This window comes from Penicillium chrysogenum, assembly GCF_028827035.1.
Source record: "Penicillium chrysogenum strain IBT 35668 chromosome Unknown utg000004l_segment0_segment0, whole genome shotgun sequence".
In the NCBI taxonomy this organism is placed as follows: Eukaryota; Fungi; Ascomycota; class Eurotiomycetes; order Eurotiales; family Aspergillaceae; genus Penicillium; species Penicillium chrysogenum.
Window position 1 is genome coordinate 4,772,010 of NW_026622752.1, and position 22,236 is coordinate 4,794,245.

The 22,236-nt window shown below is 48.7% G+C and overlaps 7 protein-coding genes across 7 annotated transcripts; 2 read left to right on the plus strand and 5 right to left on the minus strand.

Annotated features, from left to right (window-relative positions):
• Positions 1-2,421: 2,421 nt before the first annotated feature.
• On the minus strand, positions 2,422-3,609 carry N7489_007770 (uncharacterized protein; the record flags this gene model as incomplete). Its single annotated transcript, XM_056713520.1, has 1 exon — positions 2,422-3,609. One exon carries the CDS (start codon positions 3,607-3,609, stop codon positions 2,422-2,424), a length of 1,188 nt encoding a protein of 395 aa, XP_056567235.1.
• Positions 3,610-4,782: 1,173 nt separating this feature from the next.
• N7489_007771 (uncharacterized protein) lies at positions 4,783-5,079 on the minus strand (the record flags this gene model as incomplete). Its single annotated transcript, XM_056713521.1, has 1 exon — positions 4,783-5,079. One exon carries the CDS (start codon positions 5,077-5,079, stop codon positions 4,783-4,785), a length of 297 nt encoding a protein of 98 aa, XP_056567236.1.
• Positions 5,080-9,290: 4,211 nt separating this feature from the next.
• Positions 9,291-11,047, plus strand: N7489_007772 (uncharacterized protein; the record flags this gene model as incomplete). The annotated part of the gene is made up of 4 exons (XM_056713522.1): positions 9,291-9,578; positions 9,631-9,871; positions 9,919-9,987; positions 10,044-11,047. The coding sequence occupies 4 exons, from the start codon at positions 9,291-9,293 to the stop codon at positions 11,045-11,047; spliced, it is 1,602 nt and encodes a 533-aa protein (XP_056567237.1).
• A 710-nt stretch (positions 11,048-11,757) lies between these two features.
• N7489_007773 (DUF890 domain protein) lies at positions 11,758-13,609 on the plus strand (the record flags this gene model as incomplete). The annotated part of the gene is given in 10 exon segments (XM_056713523.1): positions 11,758-11,855; positions 11,909-11,956; positions 12,017-12,092; positions 12,155-12,189; positions 12,209-12,307; positions 12,357-12,430; positions 12,481-12,610; positions 12,664-12,754; positions 12,847-13,110; positions 13,181-13,609. Coding segments are annotated over 10 exon segments (1,344 nt in total), but the record flags the coding sequence as incomplete, so codon positions are not given.
• Positions 13,610-14,215: 606 nt separating this feature from the next.
• N7489_007774 (tetratricopeptide repeat protein) lies at positions 14,216-17,035 on the minus strand (the record flags this gene model as incomplete). The annotated part of the gene is made up of 1 exon (XM_056713524.1): positions 14,216-17,035. The coding sequence occupies one exon, from the start codon at positions 17,033-17,035 to the stop codon at positions 14,216-14,218; it is 2,820 nt and encodes a 939-aa protein (XP_056567239.1).
• Positions 17,036-17,310: 275 nt separating this feature from the next.
• Positions 17,311-18,923, minus strand: N7489_007775 (glycoside hydrolase family 5 protein; the record flags this gene model as incomplete). Its single annotated transcript, XM_056713525.1, has 4 exons — positions 17,311-17,976; positions 18,051-18,431; positions 18,499-18,763; positions 18,826-18,923. The coding sequence occupies 4 exons, from the start codon at positions 18,921-18,923 to the stop codon at positions 17,311-17,313; spliced, it is 1,410 nt and encodes a 469-aa protein (XP_056567240.1).
• Positions 18,924-19,330: 407 nt separating this feature from the next.
• N7489_007776 (putative APSES transcription factor (MbpA)) lies at positions 19,331-22,007 on the minus strand (the record flags this gene model as incomplete). Its single annotated transcript, XM_056713526.1, has 3 exons — positions 19,331-20,010; positions 20,063-21,719; positions 21,774-22,007. The coding sequence occupies 3 exons, from the start codon at positions 22,005-22,007 to the stop codon at positions 19,331-19,333; spliced, it is 2,571 nt and encodes an 856-aa protein (XP_056567241.1).
• Between the last annotated feature and the right edge of the window lie 229 nt (positions 22,008-22,236).

Below are 22,236 nucleotides of genomic sequence, written 5' to 3' on the forward strand. Positions count from 1 at the left end.
TATTATATCAACCACCTTTCTCTATAATAGAGACTGATATAGTCTTTTCCTCGGAGACAGTTTCTTCCTCCGAAAAAGAAGCTTTTAGAGAGGATATTAGTAAGGTTGCCTGGTTAGGTATACACATAAGGCCCGATATCGCTTTTGCTATAAACAGACTATAGAGAAGAACTATAAATCCTAGGAAGCAAGACCTTAATACACTTTCCTAGCTACTACGCTATCTAAAAGGCGCACTAAACTACGGGATATAACTTATAAAATCAAATTTAACCCTAATTGGTTATATCGACTCTTCGTTTAACGACTATAAAGATAGGAAATCGACCGAAGCATACGTCTTTTACTTTACTAGAGCACCAATTTCTTAGAGCTCACGGAAATAAGACATTGTTACAATAAGGAGCACTATCGCCGAGTATATTGCTCTTAATAGAGTAGTGCGGGAAGCCTTTTATTTAAAAAAGATCCTTCTCTAGCTACGTTTATTAGATAATACGAAGCCAAATCTAATCCGTATTTATACGGATAGCGACAATACCGTCGCCATTCTTAAAAAGGATTTATATAACAAAGGGACCAAATAGCTAGATATTAAATACCAATTTGTGAAGCATGCTTTAAACACGAAGCAGATCGATATCTAGCTTATCGATAGCAAGGATAATCCGGCAGATACATTGACAAAAGCATTGCTAAAAGTCGACTTCGAAAGACTTCGCAAGTTACTTATCAGCAAGCAAGAAAAGTATGCAGATTGAAGCTCTAGATACTGCCTTTTTCCTTTGTTTTTCCTTACAAAAAGTGATCTATTTTCATTGATTTTACTATGCAAACCAGATTGACATATGATGTTTTTCATACTGATGTTTTTGATATTAATGCTTTCGAAGATGATCCCAACACTCATTTATCTGATATTTCTATAGCCCCTCTGTGTATAAGCTCTTCTTCATGATGCTCAGTCTGGGAGGGTGTGTTGACATGCACTGCACGTAGGGTATCTGTTTGGCATGCAGTCCATGCAGGGTATACGTTTGTCTGTGTGCAGACTGAGCTCTTTGCTATCTTAGTCATACAGCTGGTTTATATACCAGCTTTTTCCCATAGATTCATCTATTACTTCTCTTCATCTCCATCTTTCCTCTCCTCCGTAGCCTCAACAGGTTTCGATCCAGGGGCCTGTATTCATTGTTAGTTTAGTATTTGGTCAATTGTTAATGTGTGAACCTTGGGTACTTACCTCCGGGATATGAGCCCGACACTCTACCTGCTGAGCTAACATGCTGATTGGTTGGAAACATATTACTCTACTAATTCAAATAGACGCACCTTAGCTTTTGTGTATTCTAGGTTTCTAGGATGGTGTCGTGGCTTAGGATCGATCTATACAACGCTAGAGGATAAGATCTACGACGTGAACGAGGTCATAAAGAGGCTGTACAAAGTGGTATTGTACAGAGTGGCAGACCTTTAAGCGTGTAGGGAAGGAAGAAGAGTAGGAGTGAACTATGTACATGGGGAAAGGTCATGTGACACTAGTGAGATTAACACTAGACACACCCTTTAATAAGAGGGTGTGTCTTGTCTCGTTGCAATATTTTAGGAAGCTAATCTAATCAAAGCCTACGGGCACAGGCATCGCTTCAGAATCGGGAAAAAGGACCACGGCATCTATGGGATGGCAGCAGCTGGGCAGACTGTTGAGATCTACAGAGTGGATGAGATCATAAAGGTACACAATACGTTAATATTGGGACAGTGTGAAATCTGTGAAGAGGGGAAGGAAGTAAGACTGTAATAGCCCTCTAATACAGAAATGGTGACTTGTTGCCACCATTGAACCTAGTGAGGGTCTCACCTTTTGCCTACATAGGGACCTGCCTCTGTTATTTAGGGTTCCCTTACAAATTTAGATCCCCCGCGGACTTATAGAAGTTACGGAGTTGTGAGTGAACGCTTGGGCTGTTTGTGGCTGAAAAAGAAACCGGCATCTTAATGAGATGATGCGACAGCGAGGTGCCAGAAGGTGAATATGTTGTGGGTTGGAAGGGAGGAGCTTGGAAGGTGCTTCTAAATGAGAGATTTCGTTAAAGATACTACTGAAAGGATATGTAGTACGAAGGTCGCGAAGTAATAGAGGTATATTGAATAGCCGAGAACTGTGTAAGAGGAAGGAAAGACAGCAAGATCACACTTTCCATCCTGGCCCACAGGAAGAGATTAGGTAAATAGGTGATCACGATACCTAGTCCCAACATTAGTTAATCCATCGAGCTACGAATGACCTGACAAGAGACGCAAACCCCCTGAAGGGCTAGGTCAAAATGTTTACTTGGAAGTGTGAATGAAATTGATTGATTTATCGAAGAGAACAGTCTAAGATTCACAACATGGCAGAGAATCTTTTTTGATCTCGTTTCAATAGCTCTCATCAGGATCAGGTAGATAGTAAGGTACCCTGTTTGGAATTGTTCTAGCTTCTTTAGCCAGAAACGTCCCGAACTCTGTGACGGGGAACTTACTGTCATCCACGAACCAGGAGGTGAGGCTAGGCGTACTATCTCCGAAATAACCTGACCAAAGAGGTTCGGCATAACTGTTATCTCTCCATTGCTGGATCCAAGCAGCCTTCAGTTTCTCTGGGTCATCGTGCGAGGGAAAAGGCTTAAGACAGAGGAATAATCGGTATCTTGTTATAGCCGCACGTAACATGGGGTCATGCTTCAGAACAATATGTCGGCGTGTCCGAAGATCCGTAACGAATTGTTTTTCGTATCCCGGCCCCCAGGTTCGGAATCGTTCCAGCCGAAGAACTGCAGCCGTTTCCCCAGGAATATCATCGAGCTTCGTGTCTAGAAATATTCGGGTATCGATGAGCCAGTCCCTTGGTGCCGTAGTGATGAAACACCAGCCGTTGCAAGGACAGTCATTCTCATTTTTGTATAGAAGAGACCGAGACTCCTCTCGTAAGTCCCGTTCGGTCGCTATCGTAGCAGAATAGGCCGGTGGTATCCGATAGTACCAATTTGAAAGGCGTACGAAAGGAATGATTGCAATATCATGATCGGGGCGATATCCGTTGGTGTATGTGATACTCTCTTGTGGTTTCTCATCCCTCGACCAATCTTCTAGTAGGCTCACCCATACTGAAGGAGCAGAAGGCGCTGTATTTAGTGCATCGATGAGTTGGTTGACCTTCTGCCAAATTTGCACGACTTGACCGGGATCTTCTTGAGGGGGAGGCGAGATGTTAACAAACATTTCGCCCCTGATTTTTCTCCAAGGAAAGGTATGAAGATGGCAGCGAATGGCTTCAATATTCTTCAATTCCCATCCTTGTCTCTGTGTCTGCCTGGTAGTAAAATTGAATCTCAGTCCGCCCGCAACCTGAAACTCGTGCTCGAAGTCCTCAAAAAGATGGTCTGATATCTCTTGATAGAGGTATCGACTGCAGCGCAAGATAGCTAAAGCAAAAGAAGCGGAATGTATTTCATCGAAGACAGATTCCCATATCGTCCAACGAAGTTCAAGTGGGAGCTTTGCGAATGTTCCCAGTTGAGCAACGCCGGAATGTTGAGGCGTAGATTTGTCCTCGGCACGGTCCATGGCGTTTTGTTGATTGTGTAAATTAGAGATGCGAAGATGAGAAGCTGGGAGATCTCTTAGCTACCACACCCCCGTATCTAAGCCGATAATTACTGACCTTCGTGCTCCGAGTAGTTGCAAGGTTGTAATAGGAGTGGTATTCAGATGATGTTTGATGAAAAGCTTAGGAGAAGATATTTGAAATTCAGATGGTTTATAGGAAGCTAGGTTGTCACTCTCAAGAAACATCAAGTATAGTCCAGCTATGAGTCAAAACTACTTGAAGTGGCTGCGGCCCGAACCTTCAAATCTTGGTAGGGAAAAAGCCCTCTTCCACATGTCACCGCTTATGCGTAATAAACCCGTCACCAAGCATCCAGTTAGCCAATTCATCCTTTTGACAGAGGGCATCTGATCCCACTTGGAGCTACCTAGGTAGTGTCAAGTACTTCTGTTATGTCAGCCAGGCTGATGTCTGGTTTGTCAGGTCAGGCCTCATTGTTTGCTAGCTATATTACCTAGCTAGCCTGTATCAGTCAGAGAATCAATGTCTTCCTTCTTTCTCTCTTCCTCCTTCTGGCTTTGCCAGATAAACTTCATCTATCCACCCTTGATCTCATAGTACCAGTACCAAACGCGATTATGAACTCACTCTTTGTTGATGGGTTGGTGCCGATCACACAAGCAAAATAGTCGGGACCCACGATCCAAGTTCCCCTCCTGTGAAATCCCAGAATTGCCTATTCAGGAGTGCGAATAACCTCAGGGTTGTGACTTGTTGTCAGCATTTAATCTGGGAGACATAACTTACAGAGATTCAGGGTGTCACCTTGAGACTACCAGATTCCCGGGCCCGACTTATTGAAGATATTACTGGCTATTATATGAGATCATGAAGCATGAAGTACAATACCACGTAGAACTATGGAGGGTGGCTTCAGAGGTCCAAGCAAAAGGAGTCAAGCTTACTTTTCAACCACTTTTGTAACAGGCACAGTCACTCAGAATTACATTTGAAGAGTTCGTGAAAGAAAGAAAGATCAGTATCATTGTAAAGAAGAAGCTCATCTTGATATTTACAAACTATTTGCATGAAGAATCAAACAACAAACGCCAACCAGCCAGCCCCTCCCAATCAACCAAATGCCAGCCAGCCCCATCCTCCCCCAAACCGAAACCTCTGCAGGGTAGCCTTCACTTCTGTCGCTTCAAAGGGCGAAGGGAGGATAGCGCGGGAGTCAAGTCCATCTTCCGCTTACTAGGAACACCGTGAAATGGGTCGGACCTCGTCGACTGCGTGCGATGAGGTGAGTCTGGTCTGCAGTGCCCTCCTGCTCGGCTCAGTTGATCCAGCTCGCCCCGAAACGGGCCTTCCTCCAAGGCTCGTGTGAACTCCTCGTTCTCCTCGGCGGTACGGGGCGGTGCGGCGAGTAGACGAGATGAATCCGGGGTTGGCGTCGTCTTCGGAGCCGACTTTTGCACCTCCTCCATGTATCTCCCGCACTTCTTCCACAACTTGACAATTCGCGTCGGGGATCTTATCGTAGTTACTTCCCGAGCTTTTGAATTCGGCAAAGTATAGGTTGATGGCCTTGGCCTCCAGGACTGCCCCAAATGCTTGGCCAACGGCCTGTTGGAAACGGGGCTGGAGACCATGAATCTACCCTTCCGTCGGGGAGGTAGAATTAGGTTCCTCGGCATAGGCAGATCCATCTGTAACTGCCAGGAGGATGAAGGAGGAAGAAAGATATGAAATGATGAATCTATGGAAAGGAGGTTGTATATATAGCCTCCGAGAATGACAAACACGACAAACCAGGCAAATGCTCAGTCTGCACAGAGACAAACGCATACCCTGCATGCATTGCGTGTCAACAAAGGACCCTTAATAAAAGAAAAAAGACGTGTCGTCGAGTATATACTGTAACTGGGCAGTCCTTTTGAATTAGAGGAGAGAAGGAAAAGAAGAGAAGTAAGACAGCAGGATCAACAAAATATTTATACTACAGATGAGGCAGGCACTGATGTATCTACGGTAGCGATAGGTTACCTAGACTCCCGAGGTAGCGGGCATGGAAGGTGCCCCTGGTAGGTAAGAGGAAACTCGTAGGGAAGCAAGGAGTGAGAAATAAGTGAGAATAAACATAGCTTTAGATCAGAATGAACAAAGAATGGCGCATATGTTGAATGCAAGGCAATCCAGACTTAATATCGACGACCAGGATGGGGTATTAGCTCAAGAATATATAAAGCACAAAACAGTCCTACTGCTATTTCACCTAGACTTACTATAGGAAGCAGATGAATGACAAAGCTGTTAACGTTACCGGACGAGATATCCACCTCGCAGCTTTACTATTTCCCTCTATCCACCTTTACTACCTCTTTTGGATCCATATCAGATAACCAAGAGGCTGAATGTGGAAATGTGTTCTTTCTTCCGATGTATTCGGTCGCCGGCTGGTTTTCATCGGAACATTTGGTCTATATATATGTACATTATTTCGTACATTGCTTTGGCTGTCTCTACTAAGAGGTCCGTTCTAATCTTCGAACTCCACCACTGCTGTATTTACGGTAGTCTTGAGATGACTGTTAAAGTCGTACTAGATGTCAGATACGACAGATTCAAATCATCATCCTCGTCTGCTATATCCCTTTCAAAGTACGCATTCGGAAAAGAAACCGCATGTCCCGGTCCACAAGGTCCTATCGATATTTTTTTCTGGACCCAACAGCACGATACCAAGCAGTTCATGGAACTGCCAAAAACCGGGGCCAGGGGCTTTTAGTTTTGGGTGGTACTTCTAACCGTTTCTGCTAATAGAGGCGACCTGGAGAATGATAGGACGATCGGCAGGTGGACGGAGGATTTTGAGGACGTCGTTCTATGCAATGCCAAAATGCTAGGGTGTCCGTTCCTATTAGCCCTACATTCTTCATGTGGCACTCTGGAATTCTTCATATTAGCTTGTGTGTGTCAAGTTGTTTTGGCGGATCGGGAAAGCCAGGGGCTGCATCTGATCTGCAAAGCCCTTGGTCAATGCGCTTGGTTATTGAAGCGCCAGGCCAAATAGTTTAGACACAGCCTCATGTGCTTCTCGACAGATGTAGGGTATATTTGAAATGATTATTTTTGTTTTCTTTGCGACTACATTACGGAGTAGATCCATTTGACTAGACTGTGTTTCAAACGGGATTGTCATGGTTGTCAGGGGGATCTACTACGTCCGCCAGATTTGAAAGCCATAGTGGATAATTAGAAACTATTGTTTCAGAAATCTTGAGAGAAAAACTAAGAAAAATTCAATTCTATAACTATGAGACAGCTAAAAAGAAAAAGCGAAAAACTTGTATTGAAGGATATACAGTTCTAGGGATGTCAAATGGCGAGTCAACAAATGTGGTATCGCGCTTGATGTCGACATTGAAAGTGATGCTTTTTAGTCTAGGAACCGTCCAGAAATCAGAAAACAATATGAAGCTCCTCCGTAAACATGTGCTCCTCAGTCCCGTTGCGACCATGGGGCCGAGATCTACGTACAAAGGAGACTTGATATCCTTCAGGAAGAGCCTCGATACAGCATACACGGATACTTCGGCAAATGCAAGTTCACGCCTAGGTTTATAGACGCACGCAATAATTTTAGCCTCGGTTCGCCCAAAACCCAGTTCAACATACAGAGTACAATTTGTATGATGAGACTCAGTAGGCTTGAAAACCCAGCTGGAACTCTACTCCAACCGAGTGGCCCAGGCCCCTATATTGTTTAGAAGTGGGGATCTCGCACCATGTCGGCCCAATCTACTAGTGAAACCACCCAACGTGCGCTAACGGAGACGGTATCCGGTACCCGAGAATCGGCACCCGAGGTAGCGGTGTTAGATATTAGACCGTTCTCGACGTGAAACGGAAGGCTTGGCGTTGGACATCAAAATTGAGGAATAGATGGAAAATTGAGTTCTATCAAGTTGCCAAGGTGGGAGCCTGCATCAGCCTTACAGGGTAGACAGCCCTGGCCAGCCTTAATCGAGCTGAAGGTTGGCGAGATAAAAAACACCCCGGAAGTGTAAAGTCGACGCTCAATCGCGAAACGATGTGCAAGTTAATGAGCAATCGTAGATGCTGACGAGCTCTTGGCGGCTCCGCTATCATTTTTAGGGGTGTCGCGCGTGGCGGATCAGTGGAGTCAGATAGGAAGACCAAGCTATGCTTGCACAGGGGCGTCTTGTGGGTCTGATCGACACGAGGGTTGGCACCATTCATGCACAGTACATGGTATATTGTACGGAGTATTCCGGTGCATATGTGCCATTTATTAGTACGTATGGATATGTATGCAGTGTCTACGGATGTTGTATTCCATAGAGAAGCCGTTTAATTCGCCGACCATCTCCTGTCTAGTGCGAACCTTAAGACAGTCTTGAGGGAAGTTCTTACACGCATTCCTTCTCCTATCCATATGTGCCCCGCAACGTACTCCCTAGCCGCATTAGTTAGTAGTCTGGGGGTATCACTGATCTGGAATCATACTGCATCGTCATTGGGTTGCAATGCGAAACCCTGTACCCAACCGCCCCCTTTGCGGGTCCCCGATTGGCAAGCTATAAGCAGCAAGGGGTAACGACCCCTATACAGATCCATCAAGGGGGAATGCACACGTAAGTCAATGGCGTATCCTGTCCAATAATCCCATCTGAACTGATATTAAACAGGGCTAATGACGAAGCTTGGCATTTGCTTGACATATTGTTGTCAAAATGGCTGATATCATGCACGTGGAGAAAATGGAACCCTGGCGCAGGAATCAAGTTTCAGCTTCTCTTTTCCTATAATCGAGATAAATATCCGGTTCGGCAATACATGGCTTGGGAACATTGGAGCTATTTGTGGATTAGTTAACCAGCTTATCATACATCCCACCTGTAGACTTTCGGGACCTTTAGGACAGGAGCGGCGCTACGGAGCTGAACCGAGCGGCAATATTCGACTGCCAAATGGGCCTCGTTCCAATGTTTTTTCCTCCGACTGTAAACTTCAGGGTGAAACCGGACCTGTGTGGTGCATATGTTGTGCAGATCGATTCCGTTATACATCCGCTTATGGAGATCGGAAGGAATTCCAGTGGGCAATCTGCCCTATGAGCTTAGGTATCGGCACTATTCATCTATAGTCAACCAGGCTCAAGAACACGGAGATTAGGAATGCGCCGTAGTCGTCAGCCTTTGAGGCTTAGAGATAACACCAGACATACGGCTGCCTGCGCTAGACACAGCTCCTCTGTAAGCTTGTGGGAGCTCTGAAGTAGAACTCCGAGTAAACCCACTGCAAATCATGACCCATAAGTGGTCAAATTGAGCGACATCGGGGTTGCCTGATCTGTCGTATCCGTGCCACTTCCTACCATCCAGGGGATGATGATATAGTGGTTCCCCTGGTCGAACCCACTGTGGAGCACGTTTAGTTAACTCTTAGATGCATGGGTTTGCTTAATATTTTGTTTTGTATTTCTTTTTAAATAAGCCCTATAGGGGTGTCATGCTGGAATTGAGATACAAAAGGGTGTCTCCATTCCATCATTTAGCTTTCTAGATCTCCAAAGCCGCCTCGCCCGAATGAAGCCATAACTCTTCTATTATCAATAATTTGTGGCTGTTAATACGTCCAGAATTGTCTTCACATTCTATAATAATCTTTCATCATGACGTTGTCCCAGTTTAGCTCAACGGAAACCCTCAGGGATCCTGTGGTCACAGACAAGTCGATTAATTCAAGCCCTAATCTCTCACCTAGGGATGAAAAAGACTTCTCGATACCATCGACACCAGCGGAGTCAATCAACCTTGAAAGCCAAGCAACGGCATCACCACCATATCATGTGTTCACTCGGTCTCGAAAGTTGTTGATGGTCATTATTGTCTCCTTTGCTGCCATCTTCTCGCCGCTATCTTCAAACATTTACTTCCCTGCGCTTTCAGACGTTGCAGAGGTCAGTTGGATTGAGTAACACATTTGAATATTTCTTGCTGACGGGATTATAGGAACTCAATATCTCTATGTCTCTAGCTACCTTAACGATCACGGTGTACATGATTGTTCAAGGTCTTGCCCCAAGCTTTTGGGGTTCTTTCTCCGATGTATTGGGCCGCCGCGTGGTCTTCATCGGAACATTTGCTGTATACATTGTTTCGAACATTGCTTTGGCCGTCTCCACCAACTATGGCGAACTTATGGCTTTCCGAGCGCTGCAGGCTGCAGGAAGTGCGGCCACCATTTCAATTGGTATGATACATTAAGCATTCCTATTGTGACTTAGCTAACTCGCCTAGGTGCCGGTGTCATTGGCGATATCACCACTTCAGCGGAGCGAGGCAGTCTTATTGGAATTTTTGGTGGTGGTAAGTAACCCGCTACTCGGACCTCATATACTGCTGTTCTAAGCTAACAGCATCAGTCCGCATGTTGGGCCAGGGAGTTGGGCCAGTATTCGGTGGAATTCTCTCTCAGTACTTTGGGTTCCGATCAATCTTCTGGTTCTTGGTTATTGCATCCGGGATCAGTCTTCTCTCTATTATGTTCTTCCTCCCGGAAACACTTCGTTCCATCGCTGGCAATGGCACTGTTCCCCTCAAGGGCATCTATAAGCCAGTCATCTACTCCATTTGCGGACAGAAAAACGCACGTGAAGATTCAACCCCGCCTGGAAAGAAGGGCAAGGTGACACTCAAGACTGTGCTCGCACCTCTCACCTTTCTATGCGAGAAGGATGTCTTCATCACCCTGCTATTCGGCAGCATCGTGTACACCGTCTGGTCAATGGTCACTTCCTCCACATCCGCCTTATTCGAAAAACAATACGGCCTGAATTCAATGGAAGTTGGCCTCACTTTCCTCGGCAATGGCTTCGGATGCATGACCGGCTCCTACACAATCGGATACCTCATGGATTTCAACCACAAACGAACGGAACGAGAATACTGCCAGCAGCACAACCTTCCCACCGACACTCGCATCAATCTAAAGAGCCACTCCGATTTCCCCATCGAGTACGCCCGTATGCGCAACACTTGGTGGATCACCGCCATCTTCATTGTTTGTGTCTCCGTCTATGGAGTGTCCCTCCGCACACACCTTGCGGTCCCAATTATTCTACAGTTTATCATAGCCTATGGCTCCACCGCTATCTCTACCATTAACAGCGCCCTCGTCATCGACTTGTATCCTGGTGCTAGCGCTAGTGCCACGGCAGTCAACAACCTGATGAGATGCTTAATTGGTGCGGCTGGTGTCGCGGCTTCTCAGGCTATTATCGATGCTATCACTGCTCAATTTGCATTTCTCATGCTCGCTGGCATCACCATCGCTATGGTTCCTCTGCTCATGGTTGAGATGAAATGGGGCTATGGATGGCGTCTTGAGCGCCAAGAACGCCTTCAAAAGAAGGAAGGCTCGGTCTGAATGGGGACAATCGACATATCTAGAGTGGGAAAAAAAGGCAATATTGAATATAGAAAGGGCAAAGTACATTATTGGACGCAGAAGCCTATCACGACTTGACGATTTGGGCTGCTCAGCAAAAAGCGGTGCTTATATGGTTTCACTTCTCACTTATATCTTTTGGGGATTATTTATTTTTGCTTCTGCTGCACATATTTATTCAAAGAATAAAACAGCTACCTTCGGGCAGTCTTACGCATTTAGGGACTTTCTTTTTTATATTCTTAGGTATGAGAACATTTGAATATATAAATATCGTTCAGGCCGTAAATACTATCGTCTTGCCAACATTAACGGCCACTTGGGCCTTATATGTCACCATCCTCTCCGCCTTCTGAATTCGTATATATATGACCTCATATTTCTTCTTTGAACCTGTTTTATTGTTCTATTTTATGTGAAATCAGTCCTTTAATGACAATTTCTTTCATGAGTCAATTAATTAGGCTTGAACCCCAATACATTGATGTAGGCCATGTATCAATGGAAGCTCCATGCGGTTTTCTGCCAACACCAACACAGTAAAAGTTCCACTGGCCGGTTTTAGCCACCGTACCTGCTTCCCAACATCAGCTTCCCTCACGCGACGCGGACTTCGCTTTCTTCGTGACTGACAACATCGCAATTCTGCACATTATCTCTAATCTCAAATACATTTAACATTTCCACAGAATAACGCAGTCTTGGCCATGGAGTCTGCCCGAAGCCTCTACAAAAATGACATCGATTTTGCAGCCTTGGCGTTGCAATCGCGCGACTTCGCCAAGCAGTATGTGAAACGGCGTCTGCTCTGGCAGGAAGACTGGCACTGATGGTATATAGCTTGAAACCAAACGGCCAGCTGGACTTTACTGATCCAGCCGCCGTCCGGTAAGTCAGAGGACCCTAATATCTGACATTCCGAGAGTGGATCTGATCTGCATCACGCAGACAACTTACCACCACCCTCCTGCAACAAGATTTTCACCTGAAAGTTGATATCCCTGAGGATCGACTATGTCCACCGGTACGCAGATGCTGAAAATTTTCAATGCAGATGTATTGACTTGATTCCCAGGTACCAAATAGGTGTGTCCGAATGACGGCTTGGACTATGCCCGCACGTATTTGACATCTGGATAGACTCAATTACATCCTCTGGCTGCAAGACCTCCTCGACTCCACAGCTGAAGGTCTGCACGAAGGATATGATCGAGACCGGGAGGTCGTTGGTCTCGACATGTACGTAATGACTCCCTCCAATATCTGAATCACGTCTGACACGGTGAAGCGGAACGGGATGCATCGGTATATACCCCCTGCTGGGTTGCGCGACGCGGCCACGGTGGAACTTCGTAGCTTCAGGTACGTCTTTGAATCCGAGGATCTTCAGCACCCACTGATCAACCCGACAGATATCGACTCAAACAATATTCGCACCTCCCAGCATAATGTGGCCCTGAACAATCTCGAATCTCGGATTCGGATCGTACATTCCGACCCTAACGGGCCGCTCATCCCGCTAGAAAAGCTGGGCTGCCAAAAGTGAGTCTGCACAGATTCAAGTCCTGCTAGAATCTTACCTAACTCTCCACTAGCCTTGACTTCACCATGTGCAACCCACCGTTTTACACCTCGCCCAACGAGCTGAAGCAATCCGCTGAACAGAAAGAGCGAGAGCCCTACTCGGTGAGTGTCACTAGTTCTTCACTTCCCTAATCCAAACTACCATACACCACCGCGTGTCACTTACATACTGTATCGTACTAACCTATTTGAAGACCTGCACCGGCGCCGAAGTAGAAATGGTGACCAGCGGCGGAGAAGTAGCTTTCGTGAAGCGAATGATCGACGAGAGTCTCCAGCTGCGCGACCGGGTCCAGTGGTACACATCCATGCTCGGCAAATTGAGCAGTATCAACGCACTGGTGGAAATGCTGATCAAGCACGGCATCACCAATTTCGCAGTGACCGAGTTCGAACAGGGAAGCAAGACGAAGCGCTGGGCGGTGGCGTGGTCATGGAGGGACAGAAGGCCTGCCATGGTAAGTCACGCCTAACCAACTTTTACTCGGCACTTGTGCTTTGTGCGTGCCAGTCTAACCGCTAGTCTAGAATATTGCACGTGGAATACCCGGCTGCCCGAAGAGTCTCTTGCCTTTCCCTGCTGATTACACATTCACGCTACCACCTGGTACATCTATCGACACAGCCACTGCTACCATAAATGCAGAACTTAGCTCGCTGCCTTGGTTCTGGACGTGGGATCAGGCGCGTTCTGCGGGGACGGGATTCGCTGCTGAGAATGTGTGGTCGAGATCCGCCCGTCGGAAGATGAAACTTGCCGGTGAGGAGCATGCGGCTAGATTGAAGGTGATTCCAGACCAGGTGGCGCTGGGAGTACGTCTGCAGATACGGCTAGTCCGGGGTCAGAAACCGGAGGAGAAGGAGGTGAAGGTTTTAGTACGCTGGGCGCAGGGGACAGATACCGTTTTGTTCGAGAGCTTCTGTGGGATGGTGAAGAGGAAGTTGGAATCAAAATGATTCACACGAGACTATGACTCTAGTTGCGCGGTTATGGACGCCTCAATTCATCGATCAACATTGGGTTTGGATAATGTGAACTTGATGGCCCTTGCATGTCTTAGCGTCTCTTCGTTCCCCGTCTTCCCGCCTGTTCTTCTCTCATCTTTCATATTACTGAATACACCACTGCTCTCACTTGCTGGGTACAACGGAAACCTTGAGCAAACACCGAACATTTTGAAGGTAATGACGCAGCTTCATCGAACTTTGATATGAAACAGACTAAAGGCACGTAGGGGTATAAGCAAATCCTAGTGGCGAGAACCCAAGCCTGCCCCCGATGAGGACAACAGAATATCCAACATCATTCTCAGACCGGTTCCAGCCTCACATATTCATCAATATTCAGTACACTCAATAGCCTCCCGTACATGGTTCGGCAGGAAGAAATTCCTAGTCAAATCCATCCCCTTTTGTGCTTAGTATAGAATACATATAGAAGGGATTGTCTTTATTTGCCATCTAGAGGAAATCGTAATGCTCAATATCATCGAATTTGTAAACATTTGCACCAGGTGAGCGAGCCACTCTATGATTCATAAACAGCATCAATGGTTGTATGTACTAATTGCCCGTAACCTCGGACTGCAGCTCCTTCAAGCGTTCCCAGCCTTCCGTTCCATCCCAGAATTCCTTGCCCTTGCCCATGATTCCTCTCACAGCACTGCGAGACTTAAATCGCCAATCCTTGGCAACAAGCTCGGCCTCTTCGTCACCCTCCACCTTCTGATCTTCACGATCCATAGGACCAAACTTAGCATATCCATCCCTCACAAGCTTCTCCGTAGCCCGCACGACCTCAAGCCAAGGCTTCTCATCACCCATCTGGAAAGCACCCTGAGCATTAGCGGCAATAGTAGCGCGCCACGCCTTCTCGTGGGCCTCGAACGCCTTAGACGGCCGGCCACGGAAGACTTCAACGCGAGCAACAATCTGCCACAGCACCGAAGAGTGCGTGATAAGCGGGACGACATGCTGATCAACCAGCGAGATGATCTGACCGGGAACGGTACCGGTGCGAACAATGGGAGCTTCGGATGGATCGTCAGAGCGAATAAGCAACTCCTCGTACTCGAACGCCACGTTCAGGAAGTCAACGAGCATGGCCAGGATTGCCACGTCAACGCACTTTTCGCCGTTCTTCGCGCCCAGGAGCTCAATAATGCGCTTCTGCGCGGTAATCACATCGCGGAATGGCGTTGCCGGCGGTGGGATGGACGCCGCGACTGTCAGGACGTTATCCCAAATGCGGGCGTCAGTGCCCTTGAGTTGCGCTGCGCGCTGGAGAGCTGATAGAGCCTCGCGCTTGCGCTTGTGCGGGTCGACTTCGGCGGTGGAGACCTCACCGGTGGACTCGTCGATGACCTCTGGGGCCGGCTCTGGGTCGGGCATGCGCAACATCGCCGCGGCAAGGTTACTCCAGGCTTGGCCGTCGGTATCGTCGAGTTGGACGGTGCGGGTGAATGTGTCGGTTGCTTCTTGCCATTTCTGGAGCTCGAGCTGCACGCAGCCGAGAGCGAACCATGCGCCCTGGTTCAGGCGGTTGATGTGCAAACTCTTCTTGTAGGCTATCTCGGCATTTTCTAGTTGTGGTGGTGTGGAGGTGAGGTAGTGGCGGGCTAGGGAGCGCTGGGCGCGGGCGTATCTTTCTCCGGAGACCTCCCAGGCACGCTCGTACATCTGTTCGTCCTTGTCGATATCTCCCAAGATACAGAGCAGGCGTGGGGCATCTGCTGGTAGTGGTGACCTCTCTGGTCCGTCGAATTTCTCATTTTCATCATTTTCATCAGGGCCAGTGGCTTGGTAAAGTTGGCGGCGGATGATGTTCTTCGCCTTGCCTTCGCGCTCGGTGGCGGCGTAGCAGAGCGCCGCCTCAGCCCACATGTGTAGTCTCTCGTAGATCTCGAGTGCGGTGCGCAGACCACCGAGATCAACCCAGCGCTTGGCAAGCTCGGCCTCGAGGCTCCAGCGTGTTGAGAAGTTTAGGATCCAGATGTGCTCGAGTCGATCAGCGGCCGGGGCAGACTCAGACTGCTCAGGACGCGGCAGGAAAGTTGTGGGGTCGCCTGATTCAGTCTGAGCGGCGTCGTCGCTAGTTGCGGTATCCGCAATAACCTGATCCACCAAAGCCTGCATCTGCAGCACGGCTCTTTCAACAGTACGGGAACGGTAGCCCTCTACTCGACTGCGGACTAGGAGTGCCTGGGTATAGATCTGCCAGTTGGAGCTGCCGCCATCGAGGACTCGAGTAGCGTAGGGGTTTGTTTCCTCTCGGGTGAGGCCGTTTTCAGGGGAGGTGTTAGTAATCGCAGATGCTAATGCGAGTAGGAGAGCAGAGTCAACGGGATTGAGGATGGGTTGATTGTTGGCATCGATAGCACTCAAAGATTCAGGCACCTTATCTTGAATTGCCAATGATTGTTCGTCAGGCTTTTGGTCGGAGAAAGAGATGGCCTCGAGAAGGGTATCGTCGTCCAAGTTTAGGTTCTTAGGGCCAGAAGGCTCCGAGGATTGTGATGTCTCATCGGCACTCTTAGCCAAAACGACCAGCTGACTGATATCGCGGTCTTGGAATTTTGTCCGCTTGCCCATCTTTCCGGTCAGCGCAAACTCGAACCTCCGCACCTTGGCCGCCTGATCGATATCTTCCCGTGCCTTGGCATCGAAACCGTGGTGTGTGTGGATAATGGCCCTTTCCAGCAGGAACCGACTCCTCTGGTCTGAGTTCAACTCAGCCTTGTCCAGGATCTCAAGATCCTTGTAGATCACATCCTGGAGGGTACTCGTGACCTCCGAAAGCATTTTTTGGTGCAGGAAGTTGGTGCGCACACGTGCGGTCTTTGCCACAAGCGGTCCATCACTGCTCGCATCGGCCAGCAGAGCCTTGGCAACAGCGAACAACTCCGGGTTAGGTGTGAGCTTGTAGGCAGCTTCTCCGTCAAGGGTTAGGTCACGAATGATCTTTGCCCGCACCGCTTTGAGTGTTGCGGGGTCGGTTCGCAGAATAGAGGGCAACACAGTTTCGGCTGAGTTGAATTCGAGGGGAGGACCGGTGACGTTGGATTGTAGGAAGCTGAACAAGGCTGCTAGGCCGATGTGCAGGATTTGCGACTGTTTTTGTTCCGTGGTCAAGTCATCGGTAGACTGCAGGGCAGCGCGGGCCTGATCGGCGACGAAAGTAGTATATGAGATCTCGCCGCTTGCAACCTGAGCTAGGGACTCGTCTGAGGCATCGCGACCCAGCACGTTGTGAGTGAGGGGCAGGTTGAGGATCGGGAGGATGTTGTCGGATGTCAATCGGATTGGATCAATGCGGTCTTTGAGAGGCGACGCGGCATCAAAGATACTGTCCAGATTGGACGGATACGCAGAGGATTCAGCCATGTCAAATCCCTCCAGTAACCTTTAATGATCTTGGAGTCGAGAATGTGCCCCGCGATCTTTTTCGATTTTTCTGGCTTATCGATAATGTGCGGATAACACAAGTGCGTGGTATTTAGATCGAGACCAGGATATCGCCAGGAACGGAAATTATTGCCACACTCTGCTTATAGAGCATCGCATCTATTATTAACCTGACCTCTCTCTTCCCTCTAGGGCACCTGAATCAATGTCCAATTTGTTGTGATGAGCTATATTAAACTAACTCTTGCTTGCACTCAAAGTGACGAATGTGCGTGGTCCTTGAGTATACGATTCAAGCCCTCTCGCTGCATACAACCGTCAAAGTGGAAACTCCTAGCCAACTCTTCCAAGTCCTTCTCACTGCTTCCTCGGAATAATTCAGCGAATTCATCCACAAACGATGCCGCCAAGAAAGTGTAAAACACATTCCGCATGACATGCAACTCCGTATTCCACGACGTGGGATAAGTATTCTTCGCAGTTGGGCTAACTCGGTCAATCCACTCAAGCAAAGGCTTCACAGCCTCCTCAGGTTCAGACTTAGGCCGACGACCCCATTTATCCAGCCAGAAGTCCCTCTTCTTCTTCAAGAAAGGCTCGAGCGTCTTGTTCCACTTGCTCTCGGGATCCGTATAGATCATACCCTGCAGACCAATGTCCTTGTAAAGCCAGATCGACCAGCTGATGTTATACTTATCGTAGATACGCAGCTGATCACCAAGGAGGTTATACCGCTCCTGGTTAACAGTCTCGGCATCAACGTCGAATACCTTGTCTGCATAGACGGGCCCGAACTCCCCGTTCCAGACGGGGGTCTTGTTCTCGCTCATGAACTGCGCTTTGCGCAAGTACCCGCGTTCAAGGTGCTCCTTTTGCTCTGCTGTACCTTTGTAGCGATCGCCTGTAGGGAAACCCATTGACTAGAGATAGATGGTGTTAGAACGCTACACCCGATGTTTGATCCCACAGGCTCGGAAAGGAATGCGAAACTCACCGAGTAATCATGCATGGCATACACGCTGTTTGGCAACACCTCGTCAAACCCCTTCCACTCCATCGCAAAAGTGTTCCCATCTAGCCACAGGATATGGTCCGGGTCGATCTTGCGAATTGCCTTCTCAACACGAGCATAGAATGCGGGGAGCCGAACATGCTCAGGATCGCAAGGTTCGTTGAGGGGGTTGTATCCAGCAACCCAAGGATTGCTTCTGTACCTGGCGGCGATCTGCTCCCAGAGCCAAATAGTCCGGTCTTGGTGGTCCTTGTAATCCCAGAAAGCAGCATAGCTGGTAGGATTGTCGGAGTGCCAGTCTGGATTCTGACCACCAGGGACGGCATGCATGTCTAGGATGGTATAGATCCCGTGTGCTGCGCACTATACGGTGTGATTAGTCCATTTGCTCGTACCACGGACTCCATGTAGCGGTATGAGGAATACTGACCAGGTCAACGACTCGGTCCAAATGCTTGAAGCCAGATTCCTTTAGCACGCGGGGATTCATATCGTCCTCGAAGTGCCGGTAGTTGAAAGGCAGACGCAGACAGTTCAGTCCTAGCTCGGCGAAGAATTTGGCGTCCGCCTCAGTGAAGAAGTACTCGAGCCATTTGTCGAAGAAGAATTCGTATTTCTCTTGTCCTAGGACTCGGCGCATGGCTGCGCGGTGCTGGGCTTCGTGGCCTGCGAAGCCTGTGATGAAGTTCTCCATACTTCAAGATGATATGTCAGTTTGGAAACAGGGGAATAACACAAAATTTGATCATCTGCATACTTCATCCATCCTCCCAGAGCAGCTCCTCTCATCACAACGCCCTCTCCGTTCCCATCGACGATAGTATCGCCCTTCACGCGCAGGAAGCCGGTGGCCATGTTGTTGATTCAGTAATGTAATGGGAATTGTTACAAGCTACAATGATGTCTATAGAGGCCAACAGGAGGTGCTACCCATGGCTATAAGTACCTCTCCGCAGCAGGCTATTTATCCGAAAGTCCAGCAAAGAAAAACGCGGGGGATGGGCTAAATGTCTCGGCAGCTAGAACGTGGCTTGAAGCCACCAACCCCAGCAGCCAACTCGGCTAATGTCGCAACATTTAGCCTACACGTATATGCAGCCAAGGAATATAATCAATCGTACAAGAATTGCATTTGTCATAAATAACAAGACATGTGCCAACGGGCATGGATGCATGCCACCAGGGTATTTGTATTCAAGTGAAGCAACGCCGTCCAGAAAAGCCGCCTAAACGCTCAGAGAATAATGCAAGAACAGATTGAACTACCAGTCCTGCCCGCGATCCCGCATAAGGATCTCAATGGCTTCATCCTCGGGGACGGGATTGTCATTCAGTTCCTTGACACATTGCGTGAGCCCCTCCGCGGCTTCATCGACTTGCTCTGCCGTCCAGCCAGTGCATGCCATCACCATGCGTCGGTAGTTCTGGCCAAGAACTGCGTTCTTCGCTTTTAGGCTATCGACTTCAGCTAGTATCCCTCCATTAAATTCTTTGTAGCATTGGGCTTGGCGCCTAAGCAGATCCGTTGCTGGCAGTGAAGCAAGGAAGCCGACTTGCTGTTCTGAGAACCCGGATGCTGGGTCGAAACCTTCCGGGAATAGGGCATCAAATGTCGCCACATCAACACCGGCATCTCTGTCAGCATCACCCACAACAACCTTTCTGGTTGCGTCCAATCCTGGTGTGTTTTGAACTGTGACTAATAGACCCTCGGATGACCGTTCAAGATTCTTGATGCGCCGGTCTAGCTCCACGCGGTCTGAACCCTTGCGTCTGAGGTCATCATATTGCTTCTGTTCGATCTGTCGAGCTTTGGCAGATTCACGGATCTTCGAATGCCAGTGATCGAAACTTTCTTGTTTTTGTGTCAAGTTCGCAGCTAACTCTCGGTCAATTCCCCCAAGTGTTTCCTCGACCATCCCGCTGATTTGAGACATTGCCGCTAGATTTCACGTGAGCCAAAATAAAGATCATCGGCGGGAAGAGGCACTTACCATCAAGAATTTCTTTCTTCGACTTCGCCAATTGATCAATGAATGTGTCACTCCGATTGGCCGGTTGTTGGGATTGGGAGTTTCCGTCGACCATATCTACACCCACTCCGTAGTCTGCAGGACGGAGGCCAGTATGGTTTGGAATGTGAGGATCGGCACCCACTTCCAGGAGCTGCGGGACAAGGACCGAGCGCGCACGTCCTGCCAGATTAAGGGCCGTATCGCCCTGATCATCGCGAAGATTGACAATCTCGGAGATGAATCGCCCCAAAGAAATGACTTCTCCGTTAGTGTTCCCGTTTGCATGGCCTCCATTCGCACTCGGGGCAATACCGCCATGACGTACGATGAACTCGAGAAGAGCTTCTAGATAGTGCTTTGCGGAGACATGTCCGCCCCCACCAGTAGCAGCCATCATGGCGATATGGTGCAGGATGGTACGTCCGCTGTAATCGACCATGTCAATGGTAGGGGCTAACACCTGCAGCAAACGCGGGAAGCTCCGATAGTCGAGGTTGTTCCTAGTGCCCACGGACTTTTGCAGGGCCGTTTCTCCGGCACCGTTGACTCGCGATATACTTACACCCTTGGCTACCAGCGCATTGAGCAATGGCATGCGGGCGAGCATCGCAGCCCAGTGCAGAGCATTGTTTCGGTACTCATCAAGGGGAATTTCAAGATCATCTCCGGTCAACTGCAACAAAGCCGGGTGATCCGTGAAATCCTTTGTTCGTTTGTCGAGGAACAATGTCATAATGAGCTTCATCTTTTGGAATCTCTCAGGAGTAGAAGCTGGCGCCAAGGACTCGACGCCACGTTTCGAGCCATCATCAATAGGAGGGGGAGGAAGATCCATGTCTTGATAAAAGGAGTCGTTAGGTTCTGTGGGTGTAGGTTCGTGCATGGACAGATTGGACGGTTCTCGAGTAAGACCGATAGATGGGCCTTGGTGCGAAGCGGAGCGCATGCGTTTGCGGGGAGGTTCCGCAATGTCATCGTTGTCATCTTGCACCTGATACCGATTTTGCAAGCTGCCAAACCCGCTGTCGGACATGCTGTACATGCTCTGCTGGCTGCTGAACGCAAGTCCAGATTCCTGGCTGCTCATCTGCTGTGATGGCTTGCGGGCCATGCTGGGCCGACGACTGTTAGAGCTGGGCGAGTCGAAACGCGCTTTGCTGAGGGCATTGACCGCGGTAGCGGCCGTTCGCGAGATATTTTGGAAGAATGTGCCCTGCTGTGGCTGTGAAGCGCTTCGATTCTCCCCGCTGTTGTAAAGGCGCTTGCGCTGCGCGGCCATTGCTTGTTCTTTGGTGGGTGTATCTATCGTCGATCCTTGGGCAGGAGCTCCGGAACCGTCAGGGCTCATATCGTACTCCAGCAATGGCCGGAGCGATTCTTCAACGTGGTACTCTCTACAGAGTTCAACACCTCGTTGGTAGTTAACCCACGTCCCCTGGTATTTTCCGTAACCGCCTTGTACCTTCTCGTGTTCACCGGCCGCAATTTCTTTCTCGAGGGTTTTCGTTCGTCTCGCTTTCACAACACCAGCGACTTTCAAAATTTGCGTGGCGTTCAACCAAGAGTCGGATCGACGTTTCATCACAGCGACACCGTTCACTTCCATCTCATAGACAGCGACATTAGAGTAAACGGCCTATTTTAGCCTCGTTAGTGGCATGCTCTGTGGGTGTGGATAAAGACAACGCACTCGGTAAATCTGAGGTTTGTACTCGTCTTGATATGACACCACCGACCCATAGTCATTGGCTCCGTCGTACCCACCAAAGCTACTTCGAGGGAGTCCGTTGGGGTAACCGAAAGAGGACATCTGAGGTCCTTTCGGGGGCGGAGTTGCGCGAGGGGTGGAGGAGAGGGATTGCGAAGCATTCAACATGTTGTAGGCCATTCCATTCGACCCTGTACTGCCCTGTGAGTATGACATGCTGGACCTCCTAGGATATGTCAGCCTACAAATCGGGTAATGATGGGGTAGAAGTACATAGCAAGGGGAGAGATACCGAATGCCGATTGGAATGACGCGAGCTCAAGGAGGCGCGTGGCTAACCCTCTGGAGGGAAACCGTAGGCCAGGCCAAATAGCATTCAAAGCCACAAAGCCAAACGGGTTGTCAAGCAGGAAGTGAGATATTAAGATCCGAGGCTCAATGCAAG